This window comes from Symphalangus syndactylus, chromosome 14 (genome assembly GCF_028878055.3).
Source record: "Symphalangus syndactylus isolate Jambi chromosome 14, NHGRI_mSymSyn1-v2.1_pri, whole genome shotgun sequence".
Classification (NCBI taxonomy): Eukaryota; Metazoa; Chordata; class Mammalia; order Primates; family Hylobatidae; genus Symphalangus; species Symphalangus syndactylus.
Window position 1 is genome coordinate 8331374 of NC_072436.2, and position 16698 is coordinate 8348071.

The 16698-nt window shown below is 49.3% G+C and overlaps 1 protein-coding gene across 2 annotated transcripts in view; it reads left to right on the forward strand.

The window, feature by feature from the left end:
* WDR45B (WD repeat domain 45B) overlaps positions 1 to 7414 on the forward strand; it is a 34782-nt gene extending 27368 nt beyond the window's left edge. Inside the window, exons 6-11 of one of the 2 annotated variants that reach the window (XR_010115516.1) lie at positions 169 to 359; positions 2870 to 2955; positions 4587 to 4688; positions 5359 to 5480; positions 5973 to 6709; positions 7204 to 7414. Coding sequence is in view for 1 of the 2 variants with exons in the window: in XM_055240532.2 (XP_055096507.1) it covers positions 169 to 359; positions 2870 to 2955; positions 4587 to 4688; positions 5359 to 5480; positions 5973 to 6079 (608 nt within the window). In the remaining variant the exon portion in view is untranslated. Of the gene's footprint in view, positions 1 to 168; positions 360 to 2869; positions 2956 to 4586; positions 4689 to 5358; positions 5481 to 5972 lie in introns of both variants that reach the window. The other variant, XM_055240532.2, reaches the window with a different exon arrangement.
* Positions 7415 to 16698: the final 9284 nt, after the last annotated feature.

A 16698-nucleotide genomic window follows, 5' to 3' on the forward strand; every position in this document is an offset into this window, starting at 1 on the left:
GCCCTCTCATACTCTTTCTTTACAATGAAAAGTGTTTAAATTGAATTTGTGGTTCTGATATTTATAAATGATATACATCTATTTTTTCGGAGAACTTGGGGGCAGAAAGTGGACTTTGGCTGTGAGAAATCAAAGGCAGTTCTTGATTGGTGTCCTGTCTCCACGCAGGCCTCTGTGTCCTTTGTCCCAATAGTAACAACTCCCTCCTGGCCTTTCCGGGCACTCACACGGGCCATGTGCAGCTCGTGGACCTGGCCAGCACGGAGAAGCCACCCGTGGACATTCCTGCACACGAGGGTGTCCTGAGCTGCATTGCACTCAACCTGCAGGGAACAAGAATTGCAACTGCATCCGAGAAAGTAAGTGCCCCTCACCTTGTTGGCGTCGTGCCTCCTGAAGCACCAGGCTCAGCAAAATGGCCATTCCCTGTATCAAGACTCAGAAGGCAGTGGGCCTGCCCCAAACTGGAGCCCCTCAGGGGCCTGTGGACCTGGCTGGTCACATCACCAGAGAGGCTGAAGTCTTCACAGGTCGTCTTGTGCCCAGGGACTGGTTTTATTTCCAATATTTACAAAGCAGTGTCTTGTAAAATATGATAAGCCAAAGAAACAGGGCCAGGGGCAGTGGCTCAACCTGTAATCCTAGCACTTTGGGAGGCCCAGGCAGGAGGATCACTTGAGGTCAGAGTTCGAAACCAGCCTGGCCAAGATGGTGAAACCCCGTCTCTACTAAAAATACAAAAATTAGCCAGGCATGGTGGTGTGTGCCTGTAATCCCAGCTACTGGGAAGGCTAAGGCAGGAGAATCACTTGAACCCAGGAGGTGGAGGTTGCAGTGAGCCGAGATCGTGCCATTACGCTCCAGCCCGGGTGACAGAGTAAGACTCCGTCTCAAAAAAAAAAAAAAAAAAAAAAAAAAAAAAAAAAAACACAAAAATACGTACACATCCAAGTTTATTACAGTAATCAGATATGACAGTTTGGTCATATTGTCATAGATTTTGCAGAACCACTCAATTTCTGTGCTCCTGTCTTCACAGCCTGATAACAAACAGCTCAAAACCCTTTCTTACCTGCTTAGTTACATGTCTTCATTGAATTACCACCAGACTGTAACTGAAAATATTGACATGTTGGACACATTGTCCTTTAATTTGCGAGGTCAGAAGAACTGTTAATTTTTTTAAATAATTTTAAATCTGGGGTTCTTTATACTTCCTTTTGCCTGAATTCAGATTTTTACAAAGAAAATTGGTATCTTTTACTATAGTTTTCATTGAAGACTGCAAACCCAGTGTTACTTTGTAGGAAATTATAAATTGTTAAGGAGGTGAGACCACAAGCCAGGGATGGTATCCATTTGTGGGCACAGTGCACTGAGGTTCAGTGCGGCGGCCCTGCTCCTACCCTTTGACACGGTGCCAGCGCCAGGGTCACTCCTCAGCACGTGGGGACACGCAGCTTGGGGCATGTCCCGCTCACTACTGGGACTCAGCTGAGAACAGGTTTAGTTATTTCTAGGTAGTTTTTGTTTTGTTTTGTTTTTTTGAGATTGAGTTTTGCTCTGTCACCCAGGCTGGAGTGCAGTGGCGTGTTCTCAGCTCACTGCCACCTCCGCCTCCTGGGTGCCAGCGATTCTCCTGCCTCCACCTCCCGAGTAGCTGGGTGACAGGCACCCACCGCCATGCCTGGCTAATTTTTGTATTTTTAGTAGAGACGAGGTTTCACCATGTTGGTCCGGCTGGTTTCAAACTCCTGACCTCAGGTGATCCGCCCACCTCGGCCTCCCAAAGTGCTGGGATTACAGGCGTGAGCCACCGCACCCAGCCCTTTAGGTGGTATTTTTTAGGATGGTATTATATTAGCAACAAAATAGATATAATTTTGTATGAATTAGAAATACGGTTTCTCTATATTTTTGGTACATTTTTTCTTATCCTTTTTATCTTTAGATTCTCCATCCCCACCTCCCTGCAACTTTTCTTCTTTAGACAGAATCCCCGTTACGAATGTGGATGCTTCTCTGCTTCCTGCTTTCTTAGCTCAGCAGTGCCCTCCGGGTTAGCCAGGTGGATGGGATTACGCAGAGCCTTTCAACAACTGTGACCCATCCCGTGCTGTCGGCAGTCACCCTGTGAGGCTGTCGGCAGTCACCCTGTGAGGCTGCTCCTGCCTTGTCCCCCACAAGCTGGCTCCTTACTGCACCCCCAGGAGTAGGGGCTGCCGGGTTGAAGGATATAAAGATTTTTTGTTGGATGTTGTCAAAGAGTGTTTGACAAAAGATGCAGCAGTTCTCATTTTCCCAACTGTCAGAATCAGCTGAAGAGTCCTCCTCGTTCTGGAGGAGGTGTTAAAAACTTCCCCTGAGATCTTGGGCACCTCTTTCTTGGGAAAGCCAGCATAGCTGACATGAATGGTTTTAAGTCCTTTTTTTTTTGCCTCACCTTTTTGATGGCAGGATTCCCGTGCTGCTTTTCCTAGCTATCTGAGGAAGTTAGGACTCGGACAGTGCTTCTCAGATGAGCTCCTTGTGTAGCAGGAGCAGGGAGCCTGGGCCTGGGTCTTCCTCCTGGGTCTCAGCCAGGGATGCAGGCGTCCAGGGTCAGTCCACCCTGCCCAGTCAGGAGGTTGTCTCCAGAAGCCTCTCTTGACTTGTGCCCAGTGCCGTGGGACCAGGAGCCACCAACCAACTCGTTCTCAGGGGCACGGCTGTGTGCTGGCAGTTGGAGGAGAAAGTTAAGTATTAGATGATGTGGGTGAGTTTGAGAAAGGCTTGTGTGGACTAATGGATTTGTGAATGTAAATCATTTCAAAAACTAACGAAAAAGTTTTGAATCTTTGATAATGAAACACTTCACTGTTTTTCAAAGGGGACCCTTATAAGAATATTTGATACTTCATCAGGGCATTTAATCCAGGAACTGCGAAGAGGATCTCAAGCAGCCAATATTTACTGGTAAGGGCACCTCCAGCTTCACCGGAGAAGAGCTTTGGGCTGACAGCACAGAAATGGGCCTTTGGGATTTGAGGTGGGGTAGGAGCAGCCACCCTCCCCCTCATAAGGCCAGAGGAGGGAGAGGGTTGGGCTGCTAGGGGGTTGGGTTTCAGCTTTTTAAATTGTGATTAATTTTAAGTTTTTATCGTGGGAAATTACACAGAAGTAGAAAGAATATCATAATTAACCCTGCTTCAGCATTTATCAGTATTTGATGGTTTTTGTTGGTGGGGTTTTTTTGTTGTTTTTTGGGGTTTTTATTTTGAGGGAAGGTCTTGCTCTGTCGCCCAGGCTGGAGTGCAGTGACACTGTCACAGCTCGCTACGGCCTCGACCTCCTGGGCTCAAGCGATTCTCCTGCCTCAGCCTCCTGAGTAGCTGAGACCACAGTTGTGCACCACCATGCCCTGCTAATTGTTGTGTTTTTGTAGAGGTGTCTCGCTGCTGTCCTGGCTGGTGGGCTTGGGCTCATCCCTGTTTATTTTTAGTCTTTCTGGTGTTTTCGCCAGTTTCATCTCTTCACCAGCGCTCTGGCTTGTGTTTAAGGCAATGCTGGAGACCGTGTTGGTTTGTCTGATTTCAGCCTGTTACAGTCTGAGAGGCCACACTGCCGCCCCACAGTGGTGTCCCTACAGCCCCCGGGTGTCTAGTGCTGAAGCCCTACTTGGGTAGGATCTCATGCCCTGTGGCCACGGCCAGGAGGCCTGGTGCCTCCCCCTTGGCTAGTATTGAGCAGCATTTGGGTCTTTGAGATGAAAATGTAATTAATATAGCCGGGCGCAGTGGCTCCCGCCTGTAATTCCAGCACTTTGGGAGGCTGAGGCAGTTGGATCACCTGAGGTCAGGAGTTCGAGACCAGCCTGGCCAACATGACGAAACCCCGTCTCTACTAAAAATACAAAAATTAGCTGGGTGTGGTGGCGCGTGCCTGTAGTCCCAGCTACTAGGGAGGGCTGAGGCGGGAGGATCGCTTGAACCTGGGAGGTGGAGGTTGCAGTGAGCCAAGGTCGTGCTACTGCACTCTAGCCTGGGCAACAGAGCGAGACTCTGTCTCAAAAAAAAAAAAAAAAAGAAAATGTAATTAATTTATAAATACGGCAGCTTTACCTGTGAGGTCCTGGTCCTTGTGGTGTGCATAGCACACCCCTGTCTGCTCCTAGAACAGACAGCACGCAGCCAATGGCTGCCCCAGCCTAACTGACCTCCATAGCGGCAGCCTGCACCTCCTGAGGCCGGGATCGTTGGGGAGAATGTGTGTTTCTCACCCGAGTCTTGTGAGAGCAGCCCTTAGTGGCATGTGGGGGGTGGTCTGCAGGAAGCCCCTTCCCTCTCCCAGACACACAGCTCATCAGCTGCATTTGTGGGGCACCCGAGGAAGACTTGCTGTGATACACTGGATTGTGGCTGTGGCTTTGTGGCTTCAACCTGTGGTGCTGTGGGGATGGTTGTCGGCTTGTTAAAGGGCAGTATTCAGAATTGGCACCTCCAGAGTGGGAATGTTGAGGTCTTCCACAGTGTTGACAAGTGCTGTGGGTTGTCTCTGGACTCCTCCACATCCACACAAGACCTGAGCTGTGCTGGTTTTCTCTGCAGCATTAACTTCAATCAGGATGCGTCCCTCATCTGCGTATCCAGCGACCACGGCACAGTGCATATTTTTGCAGCTGAAGATCCAAAAAGGAATAAACAGTCCAGGTAGGTGTTAGGATGCCAGCTGGGGAAAAGCCGAGGGATGAGAGGAGTCCCCGCTGTTTCAGTGTGGACGGGACGGACCCCCCACGCCATCAGGGCAGTGTGGACAGACCTGCCCGTGCCAGCAGAGCAGTGTGGATAGACCTAATATGCTATCAGTGCTGAAATCTTTTTCATTTAATTTGATATTTGTTGGGATTTAAAAATCAGTGCAGGCTGGGCACAGTGGCTCATGCCTGTAATCCCAGCACCTTGGGAGGCCGAGGTGGGCAGATCACCTGAGGTCAGGCGTTCGAGACCATCCTGGATAACACGGTGAAAACCCATCTCTACTAAAAATACAAAAACTAGCTGGGCGTGGTGGCGGGCACCTGTGGTCCCAGCTACTCGGGAGGCTGAGGCAGGAGAATCGCTTGAACCTGGGAGGTGGAGGCTGCAGTGAGCCGAGATTGCACCACTGCACTCCAGCCTGGGCTGCAGAGTGAGACTCTGTCTCAAAAAAAAAATTTAAAAATAAAATCGTAATACAGGCTTTGTCATGCGTGGCAAAAAAAATTTCATTAAAGCTCAAACCATATGAAGGAGCATTTTAGTATTTTCAGCAGCATATTCTGAGCTTACGCAGGTGATTTTTTTCCTGTAAACTTTGAACCACCCTTTCTTGTCTTCACAGTTTGGCCTCAGCCAGTTTCCTTCCAAAATACTTCAGTTCCAAGTGGAGTTTCTCCAAGTTTCAGGTTCCCTCAGGCTCTCCGTGCATTTGTGCCTTTGGAACAGAGCCAAACGCCGTCATTGGTGAGTGGCCCTTCCTGGAGAGAACGTCCCCACCCACTCTACCTGGCTCCATCCTCTGAGCCTCGGACCCAACTTCCCATAGACTTCCCACCACCGTGCTGTGGCACCGATGGCCGCCCAGTTCCCCTTATTCCTCCTGTGGGCTCAGTGTGTCCTGCTTGTGGTCTGGACGGCCATTCGGGATGTCTTCAGCCCCCATCCCTCCAGTCTCCCCAGGAAATCAGTGGGACAGGTCTTCCAGTGTTTGTATAGATGACCAAAGATTGTTTCTTACCCTGTAGCCAACACTGGGTGAGATGTTCACCCCAAGACGGTCAGGATTCCCGGCCGCGGTGCTGACCGAGTGCACTCACTGGGGACCTGGGGCCTTTCAGGGCTTTCAGAGCAGCTGCCTGGCTCCAAGAGGCCCTTTGCAGTTCAGCTCAGTGGGACTCATTGCTTTTAACTTGAGGGAAAGAAACACACAGGTAAAATGGTCTCCTTCTATCCCAGCAATTTGTGCAGACGGCAGCTACTACAAATTCCTGTTCAACCCCAAGGGGGAGTGCATCCGAGATGTCTACGCACAGTTTCTAGAGATGACCGATGACAAGCTGTGACTCCAGCCGGGAGCGCCACAGCACCCACCACCTGCCGCCATCAGGTTCTCGGGGCTGGTGCCAGTGCCCCAGGGGCCTCCTGGGCCACGGGCTGGAGGGGCTGCCCAGGGACCTTGGTCTCGAAGCCATACGTGGTTGTCTGCTTTCCTAAGGACTCCCATTTCCAGTATTAAAGAGAGAATCATCATCAAGGCACCGTAGGTACTCAGTGGCTGTGACCAGCTCGAGTGGCCGCTGGCTGTTCCCATGAGTTCAGCTATGACGTTAGCTTCAGTGGCTTCACCGCATCCTCACACTGACGGGGGCTCCATACAGACCTGGGGACTGGGCTGAGAGGGTGGACGAGTTCAGGTTTGTTTTTGCAACAGGTTCCGTCATTCTTAACTGAGTCTGCAGCGGGGAAGTGAACAAGTATGCAAATGTAAGTTCTTACACGATAAGCAGATTGAATAGAACACCAGCAGCTTGCCTTAGAAAAGGCGAAAGGAATTCCTTCTCCCGCCCGAACGTGAAGAAAAACGACCTGACCCTGTAGAGGGAACACAGCGTGAATGTTTGCCCTCGCGTGAGCCCAGCCTGTGGTCTTCTCCAGCAGCGTGGTCATCTGTGCCCGTAACATCGCCTGTGCCCGTGCGTGGCATCCCCGTCTCTTGGGGCCATTAGAATGAGGCAGACACCAGGCCACTCTAGAAGCCGAGCTGTCACACCTCAGGCGTGTGTGGGGCGGGGACGGGGGGTCTCCTGGTTATGTTCTGGGTTAAATCTGTTTCCCGTGTGTAGGGAACAGCAGGTGATGCACGGACTTTGAACATTCGTTATGGGGGAAAACATCCTTTAACTTCGGGGTCGTCTGCCAGAGCAGGGTCTGGGAGGGCCCACTGCAGTTCCCGCCGGTGTGGAGGGAAATGCCTTGTTCTGGCCTCCAAGCCCCCAAGTCCACTGTCTCCCCTCCCCTCATTTATAAGAATAGCTACACACTAACATTTTGGGAAGGAAAGGCACATAACTTTTTTTAACATTTGGTAACTAAAATAGGTTATGGGCTCTACATTGTCAGCTACTTGGGATATATATTTAATTTTCTTAAATTCCCGTTAAACTCTATTTTATGGCTTTGATTTCAGATTGCAAACATATGAAACCTGCGTAGCAGCGAGTTCTTGGTTTTGCCGGTTCCTTCAGTTCCTTTACTGTCACTGTCATGTAATCAGCTAACTTTGGATGTGTATTTTGATGTAAAGTATGCATGTTCCTTTTATGTGTATTTAATCATGATTAATTTTGCACACTTATTTGTAATGTTTCTTTTAAATAAAAGTGACTAATTTTGTTGTACTCTGGACCTGTAATGGGAAGTAGAATTGTGTGTTACGAAGCCAAACACTCTTCCCTTGTTGTGAGAATCCGGTTGGACTGGAGGCTTCAGAACAGCCTGTGGGACTGAAGGGAGGGCCGGCCTGTGACAGGACAAGGTGGAAGCCAGGGCCACCGGGTGTGGAGCCTAGAGCTTCACTCCCTGTGTCGGGACCGGACGGCCTGCCCTCCTCACTCCCTGTGTCCTGAGGGCACTTCTGGAGGAGGGAGGGAGGAAACGCATCTGTAGGAGGCCTGTGTGGCTCTGGGAGGTCTGAGGCTCCTGTTGGTCTGTGGAGGTGGAGAGTGGCTGTCAGCAGCAATTCCCTGCATGTTGAAGTCGCAGCTTCAAGTGAGCCATGGTCACCCTGGCTTATCTAACACTTGAGATCTGACTCTGGGTGGGGGAGTAGGGGCGTAATTACCAGTTGATAAACGTATCTGGGGGAAATGCATGCAAGAAGGCTGGGTTTTCTCGCAGTGCACGTGAACAGCCTCAGAACGGATGCGGACGGCGGGGCTGTGTCACAGGCCCGTTCACCAGGAACGCGGTGAGGGCCTGCACGGACGTGCCTCATGTGAGGCCCTGGCGGCACCGGCCCTCTCCAGGCATGTGCTTTTTAAAAATCACTGTTGAGCGGCAAGGGCGTGGTGTCCCTAGCGCCGGCAGACTGTCGGGAGCGCAGCGGGCTGCTTTTCAAGTGGAACTGATGGGAAGCGCGGTGTATGAGAAACGAGGCCTGGCTGCTGCCTCCCCCATGAACCTCCTGTGCCCTGGACGTGGGTGTGAAGGGACTCTAGAGCGACTGCCTCAGACGGTGCCTACTCAGCAGCTTTCCTGTCTCATCTTACAGGTGCGTGGGCATGGATGACTCCGGCTGCGTTTCTGGTCTGCCCTCCCTCCCCCATGGCCCTGGGATGTCTTGTGGGGACAGGCGGCTTGTGCCCTGTGGAATGCAGCCCTGACCCATACCCACCCTGTGTTTGGCGGTGATGGCTGTGTGAACCCCTGGCCCCCTTCCTCTCCCACCACTGTAGTTGGGGGCACTGGCCATCTGCAGCCTTCTGTGATCAAAGAGTTTTATATTTGTTTTCTTTCTGCAACCAAACCAAGCTGAATGCCAGAGATCTTTCACGTGACTTAGTCCTCACCTCTCTTCTGTTGTGTCAGAGGCATTTGGTTGATGACATTGTTGAAACTTGTACCAAAATTTTTCTCTTCCAGATGGATCAGAGAATACAATGAAAAAAAATGTTCCTTGTAAAATAACATAATAGAAAAATATAAATTTGTAAGCAAAATTGCCCCATGTTTCCACCTCCAGAGAAGATCACTCTTGGACAACCCCACACCTGAATGTAACATCTATTTTTATTTAAAAAATTGTTTTGGTAGGGAGGGGGTTTCTCCTCCTCCTCCTGGGCTCAAGCGATCTTCCCACCTTGGCCTCTCAAAGTGCTGGGATTACAGCCACCATGCCTGGTCGCCTTTTTTATTTCAGATACATTTGTCAGTTCTAAAGTTGGTCTAATTCGTGGCTGATGACTTGTGTCTGCCCATTTGTACACACTCTGTGCGCTTTAAAATCCTTGTCTGCTGATTCCAGCATCTGGGTCTTCTTGGAGGGTGCCTCCTGATTTTCCTTTATTCTGAGTGGGGACACACTTGTCTCACTGTCTGGTAACTATGGGTTCTACAGGGAACACTGCAGATGGTACGTTGTTGATACGGATTCTGTACATCTGAGGAATATGGGCTTTTTGTTTTAGGCAGGTGCTGAGACTGAACCCACTGCATTCTGAGTCTCCCCTGGGGCAGGGATGGGCGGAGCTGGGACTCGAGAAGCAAACAAGGCACTTGGGGGTGACCCTGCCTGCCGCTAGGAATGGCTGTTTAATTTTGTTAAGTGACTTTTCTGCATCTGTTGTGATGATCACACCTATCTTTTACTCTGTTAACGTGGAGCATCACGTTGATTTTTGAATGTTCAGCCAACCTTGCTGTCCTGCGGGAAAGCCCACTTGGTCACAGTGTGTTAGCCTTAAATACTGCTGAATTCGCCAGGTGCGGTGGCTCACGCCTGTAATCCCAGCACTTTGGGAGGCTGAGGTGGGTGGATCACCTGAGGTCAGGAGCTCGAGACCAGCCTGGCCAACATGGTGAAACCCTGTATCTACTAAAAATACAAAAATTAACCAGGCGTGGTGGCGTGTGCCTGTAGTCCCAGCTACTCAGGAGGGTGAGGCAGGAGAATCACTTGAACCAGGCAGGTGGAGGCTGCAGTGAGCTGAGATCGCAGCACTGCACTCCTGCCTGGGTGACAGAGAAGCTGTCTCAGGAAAAAAAAAAAAATGAATTCTACTAATACTTGGGGATTTTTTTGGATGTATATGTGTAGAGGATTCTTATTTCTAATTTTGCTTGTAATATTCTTGCTGCATTCTGGAATTTCGGATCAGGTTAGTGATTTTGTGGTTTTGGCATTAATTTTAAAATGATTTGTCTTACACAACATCCACCAAAATGTAGACATACAATGGGTTTTAACAAAAGCAAATGTAGACTTGAGACTGAGGTGGCACCTAGTGAAATGTCATTTCGTTTATAGCTCTGTTCAAGAGAAATGCCACCATCTGTAGAGGCCGTGAATCCCCGACGTTTGCTCTGAGCCTCCCGCAGACACCTGCGGCCTCATCGTGAGTTGTCCGTGCTGCCAGCCAGAATCCTGTCATCTGCGTAAGATGTTTCAGATGGTGAGTCTGACGATGCTTCTGGGGCACGCGAGCTGAGAGCTAATCATCTCCTAGTCTGTCATGGGTATGTGGAAAAAAACAGGCAGGGATCTGGCCAGATACTGTGGAAAAGGGTGTCTTCCTGACCTTTATAGCAGAGTGTAACTCCAGAAAATCAGCATTTTTCTACCTCAATTTCAGCATTTGCACAAGGGACGGCTCACATTATTTTTACCATTATCAGCATATACTGACAGCTGCCTATCCTTTTTTTTTTTTTTTTTTTTTGAGACAGGGTCTCACTCCAGGTTGGAGTGCGGTGATACGATCTCAGCTCACCGCAACCTCTGTCTCCTGGATTCAAGTGATCCTCCCACCTCAGCCTCCCAAAGTATTGGGATTGCGGGTGTGAGCCACCATACCCAGCCATGCTTCTTTTTCTTTTTCTTTTTCTTTTTTTTTGGCTCTGTCACCCAGGCTGGAGTGCCGGGGTGCAATCGAGGCTCACCGTAGCCTCGACCCCCTGGGCTCAAGTGATCCTTCTGCTTCAGTTTCCCAAATAGCTAGGACCGTAGGCATGCACCACCATGCCTGGCTAATTTCTTTGTTTTTTTGTTTGTTTGTTTTTGAGACGGAGTCTTGCTTTGTCTCCCAGGCTGGAGTGCAGTGGCTCAACCTCAGCTCACTGTAACCTCCGCCTCCCAGGTTCAAGAAATTCTCCTGCCTCTCTCCAGTAGCTGGGATTACAAGTGTGCACCACCACGCCTGGCTAATTTTTTGCATTTTTAGTAGAGATGGGGTTTCACCATGTTGGCTAGGCTGGTCTCAAACTCCTGACCTCAGGTGATCCACCTGTCTCGGCCTCCCGAAGTGCTGGGATTACAGGTGTGGGCTACTGCACTCAGCCTACCTGGCTAATTCTTAATTTTATAATTTTGTTTTAGAGGTGGGGGTCACCCTATGTTGCCCAGCTTCATCTCAAACTCCTGGGTGGGGCTGGGTGTGGTGGCTCACGCCTGTAATCCCAACACTTTGGGAGGCCGAGGTGGGCAGATGACCTGAGGTCAGAAGTTCGGGACTAGCCTGACCGACATGGAGAAACCCCACCTCTACTAAAAGAAATACAAAATGAGCCAGGCGTGGGGGTGCATGACTGTAATCCCAGCTACTTGGGAGGCTGAGGCAGGAGAATCGCTTGAACCCAGGGGGGCAGAGGTTGCAGTGAGCTGAGATTGCGCCATTGCACTCCAGCCTGGGCAACAAGAGCGAAACTCCATCTCAAAAAAAAAAAAAACAAACAACAACACACAAAAAAACTCCTGGGCGGAAGCCATCCTCCTGCCTTGCCCTCCCAAACCGTTGGGATTATAGGCGTGAGTCACCACGCCTGGCCTTAATTTCCTTTTTGATTGTTGCTGGTGCATATAAATGCAACTTATTTTTGTCTTGGTCTCGTACACTACTACACTGCTGAATTCATGTGTCAGGCTCTAGTAGGTTGAGCGTGTGTGTATTCTGTGGAAGTTTCTATACATAATCATTCCATCTGCAAGTAGAGATTTCACTCACCCCTTCCAATTTAGATGCCTGCCTTTCTTGCTCAGTGGCTCTGGCTAAGACTTCCATTACAATGCTGACCAGCAGTAGTGAAGGCAGGTATTCTTGTTCCTGATCTGAAAGGAAAAGCTTTCAGTCTTTCACTGTTGAGTATGTATACGGTTAGCTCTGGGTCTCTTTGCATTTTTCCTGCTTGGATTTTGTTGAGCTTATTGGATGTGCAGATTCATGTCTTTATCAGATCAGGGAAGTTTTCATTGATTATTTCCTGAAGTGTTTCTTCTTCTCTTTCTCTACTTCTGGAATTTCATAATGCCTATGTTATGCTTGATGGTATCCCATAGGCCCCTTATTGTTCACTTTCCCTGCATTTTTCTTCTCTGCTGCTTAGACTGGGTAATTTCACTGACCCTACCTTCAAGTTCACGGCTGCTTTCTGATAGCTGCTGAAATCCAAATTCCTCTAGTGAATTTCTTATTTTAGCTATTTTACTTTTCAGTCCTAGAGTTTCTTTTTAGTTTCTTTTATAATTTCTATTTTCTGCTATTTCCAAATTTTTCACACACTATTCATATTTCTTTCTTTTTGGGGTGGGGGGAGGGGCAGTGTCTTGCTCTGTTGTTCAGGCTAACCTGCAGTGGTGTGATCACAGTGTACTGAGGCCTTAACTTCCCAGGTTCAAGCAATCTTCCCACCTGAACCTTCGGCGTAGCTGGGACCTCAGACACATGCCACCATGCCTAGCTAATTTTTTTTTTTTTTTTTTTTTTTTTTTGTAGAGACTGGGTCCCACTGTGTTGCCCAGCCTGGTCTAGAGCTCTTGGGCTCAAGCTGTCTCCCCACTTTAGCCTCCCAACGTGCTGAGACTATAGGCGTGAGCCACCACACCTGGCTTTGTTCTTATTTTACTTCTTTGTCCTGGTTCCCTTCAGCTCCTTGAGCATATTTAAGACAAAGTGTTTGTCTAGTAAGTCCAATTTCCAGGCTTCTTCAAGGATGGTTTCTGTCACTATGTCCCCTGCCCCAACCTCATGAATGGCTCATCATTCATGTTCCTTTGTGTGTTTCGTTTTGTTCTGTTTTCAGACAGAGTTTCGCTCTAGTTACCCAGGCTGGAGTGCAATGGCGAGGTCTCATCTCACTGCAACCTCTGCCTCCTGGCTTCAAGCAATTCTCCTGCCTCAGCCTCCTGAGTAGCTGGGATCACAGATGCGTGCCACCACACCTGGCTAGTTTTTGTATTTTTGGTAGAGATGGGGTTTCACCATCTTGGCCAGGCTGGTCTTCAACTCCTGACCTCAGGTGATCCACCCACCTTGGCCTCCCAAAGTGCTGGGATTTCAGGCGTGAGTCACCACACACAGCCTGTTTTCTATTTTTTTTTTTTTTTTTTTTAATTACAACTGGCCAAGCATGGTGGCTCACGCTTATAATCCCAGTACTTTGGGAGGCCAAGGCAGGAGAATAGCTTGAGTCCAGGAGTTCGAGACCATCCTGGGCAACATAGCAAGATCTGTCTCTACAAACAAAAAAATATTTTATTTTTTCCCTTTAATTTTGATTTCTTTTTTCAATTTTGTTGCCGCTTGCTTTACATTTACTTTGTTGTTGTTCTTTTTTTTTTTTTTTGAGACGGAGTCTGGCTCTGTTGCCCAGGCTGGAGTGCAGTGGCGCGCTCTCGGCTCACTGCAAGCTCCACCTCCCGGGTTCACGCCATTCTCCTGCCTCAGTCTCTCCGAGTAGCTGGGACTACAGGCGCCCGCCACCACGCCCGGCTAATTTTTTTGTATTTTTAGTAGAGACGGGGTTTCACCGTGGTCTCGATCTCCTGACCTCGTGATCCGCCCGCCTCGGCCTCCCAAAGTGCTGGGATTACAAGCGTGAGCCACCGCGCCCGGCCTGTTGTTCTTTTTGAGATGGAGTCTCTCTCTGTCGCCCAGGCTGGAGTGCAGTGGCGCGATCTCGGCTCACTGCAAGCTCTGCCTCCTGGGTTCACGCCATTCTCCTGCCTCAGCCTCCCGAGTAGCTGGGACTACAGGCGCCCACCACCTCGCCCAGCTAATTTTTTGTATTTTTAGTAGAGACGGGGTTTCACTGTGCTAGCCAGGATGGTCTCGATCTACTAACCTCGTGATTCGTCCACCTCGGCATCCCCAAGTGCTGGGATTACAGACGTGAGCCACTGTGCCTGGCCTCAGAATGTAATTTGTTTAGTTTTTATTTTTGAATATTTGCAATGTACTTTCCATTTCAGCATCCTCGTTTGTCTGTTTTTTGAGACAAGGTCTCACTCCCATTGCTCAAGCTGGAGTGTTGTGGTGCAGCCACGGCTAAGTCCAGTTTCAGCTTCCTGGGTTCAGGTGATCCTCCTGCCTGGGCCTCCTGAGTAGCTGGGACTACAGGTGCACACCACCACACTTGGTTTATTTTTAGTAGAGACAGGATTTTGCCAAGTTGCCTAGGCTGGTCTACAGCTCCTGGGCTCAAGTGATCCTCCCACTTCGGCCCCCCAAAGTGTTGGGATGAGACACCGTGCCCTGCCCTGCATCCCTAATTCCAAAATTTGAAGTCCAAAATGCTCCAGTGAATTTCCCTTTGAGCTTCGTGTCAACACTCAGAAAGTTTTGGATTTTAGATTACTGAATTTTCAGACTAGGAATACTCAACCTGGATAAGTCAGTTTTCTTTGGCTGCTTTCCAGGTAAAAAAAAATGTGTTTTCTTTAGTTGATTGCGTCAACATGGTTTTCCTTGAGATGATCTTATTGGAATTCACTGACCTTCGTGAATCTTTAAAGTATTTATTTAAAAAAAAAAAAAAATATATATATATATATATATATATATATTCACACACACACACACACACACACACCGGGCACGGTGGCTCACGCCTGTAATCGCAGCACTTTGGGAGGCCGAGACAGGCGGATCATGAGGTCAGGAGATCAAGACCATCCTGGCTAAGATGATGAAACCACGTCTCTACTAAAAATACAAAAAATTAGCTGGGCAAGGTGGCGGGCGCCTGTAGTCCCAGCTACTCAGGAGGCTGAGGCAGAAGAATGGCATGAACCTGGGAGGCAGAGCTTGCAGTGAGCCGAGATCGCGCCACTGCACTCCAGCCTGGGTGACAGAGCGAGACTCCATCTCAAAAAATAAATAAATAATAAATATATATATATATGTTTTTTTGTTGTTTTTTTTTTAATGAGACAGTCTCACTGTCGCCCAGGCTGGAGTGCAGTGGCACAATCTGGGCTCACTGCAACGTCTGCCTCCCGGGCTCAAGCAATTCTCCTGCCTCAGTCTCCCGAGTAGCTGGGATTACAGGCGCCTGCTACCATGCCCAGCTAATTTTTGTATTTTTAGTAGAGATGGGGTTTCACCATGTTGGCCAGGCTGGTCTTGATCTCCTGACCTCGTGATCCACCTGCCTTGGCGTCCCAAAGTGCTGGGATTACAGTCATGAGCCACCACGCCCACGCGGACTAAAATATTTCTTTAAAAAAAATTGTATACGTTGTTTCTGTTTTCTAGGAATCTAGTGACATACACAGTAGACCCTTCAATCGCGTCCTACAAGTCCCAGTTCATTTTTGTTTCCAAATGTTTTTCTGTTCATTCACTGAATTTTTTCATTTCTTTGATTCAAGAGCATTTGCAGTTATTTCACAGAGCATGGTTGTAATAACTGTTCTTTACCTGATATTTCCAATATTTGGGTCATGTGAGAGTTGGCATTCGGTCTTTTCACTTTAGGGCTGAGATTTTTCTGGCTCTTTTTACGTTTAGTAATTTTGTATTCTAGACATTCGGCATACCTTGAGACTCCAAGTCCATGAAAACCCTCTGCAGGATGCTGAGTCTCGTCTCAGCAGGCAAGTAACCCAGTTATGTTCTGACTGCATGTGCCAACCCGCCTCCTGGAGCTGTGACTCTGGTGTCAGGCTAGTTTTCCAAGTCTGTGTTGTGCTGTTCACCCAGGGGCCAGTCTACAAAGGAGTTGAGCTCACACAGCCTTTGCTGTTTTCCCCAGGTCAGTGTCATTCATGTGGAACTTTAGGGGGTCTCTAACTCCTCTGCTGTGTCCTTTGATGTAAAAGCCCAGGTTTTAGCCTCTCTGTGCTGTTCCCATTCCTATGACTAGGTCCAGCTTGGGGCCAAAGTGGAGCAGGGATTTACCTCACACTCTTTGGAATACAGGGGCCTCTTTTCCAATTCCTCTCGTCAGAGTGAAGGGCTCTGTGGGAGTCGCCAGTGTGAAGGGTTGTGGGAGTCGCCAGTGTGAAGGGTTGTGGGAGTCGCCAGTGTGAAGGGCTCTGTGGGAGTCGCCAGTGTGAAGGGTTGTGGGAGTCGCCAGTGTGAAGGGCTCTGTGGGAGTCGCCAGTGTGAAGGGTTGTGGGAGTCGCCAGTGTGAAGGGCTCTGTGGGAGTCGCCAGTGTGAAGGGTTGTGGGAGTCGCCAGTGTGAAGGGTTGTGGGAGTCGCCAGTGTGAAGGGCTCTGTGGGAGTCGCCAGTGTGAAGGGTTGTGGGAGTCGCCAGTGTGAAGGGCTCTGTGGGAGTCGTCAGTGTGAAGGGCTCTGTGGGAGTCGTCAGCGTGAAGGGTTGTGGGAGTCGCCAGTGTGAAGGGCTCTGTGAGAGTTGCCAAAGTGAAGGGTTCTGTGGGCGTCGCCAGTATCTGCAGGGCTGCTGCTTGCAGGAGTTTCCCACGACCGTCTCTGCCCAGGATGAGAGGGAAGGGGCTTCTCTTGGAGATTTTAATGTTCATGCCTAATGTGCAGTTCGGATAGACCATGCCCGACTAGGCCCAGCAATGGACTAGGCTAAGCAACGGGAGGGGAAAACCCAGGAAAAACCCATCCCACCGGTCCTTGTTCTGGCTCTAGTCTGCCTGCTGTTCTGTATTATATACGAATGACTTTCCGTAGGACTGAGACAGTTGCTCTGTTAGGCCCACGGTTAGTTGTAACCCCT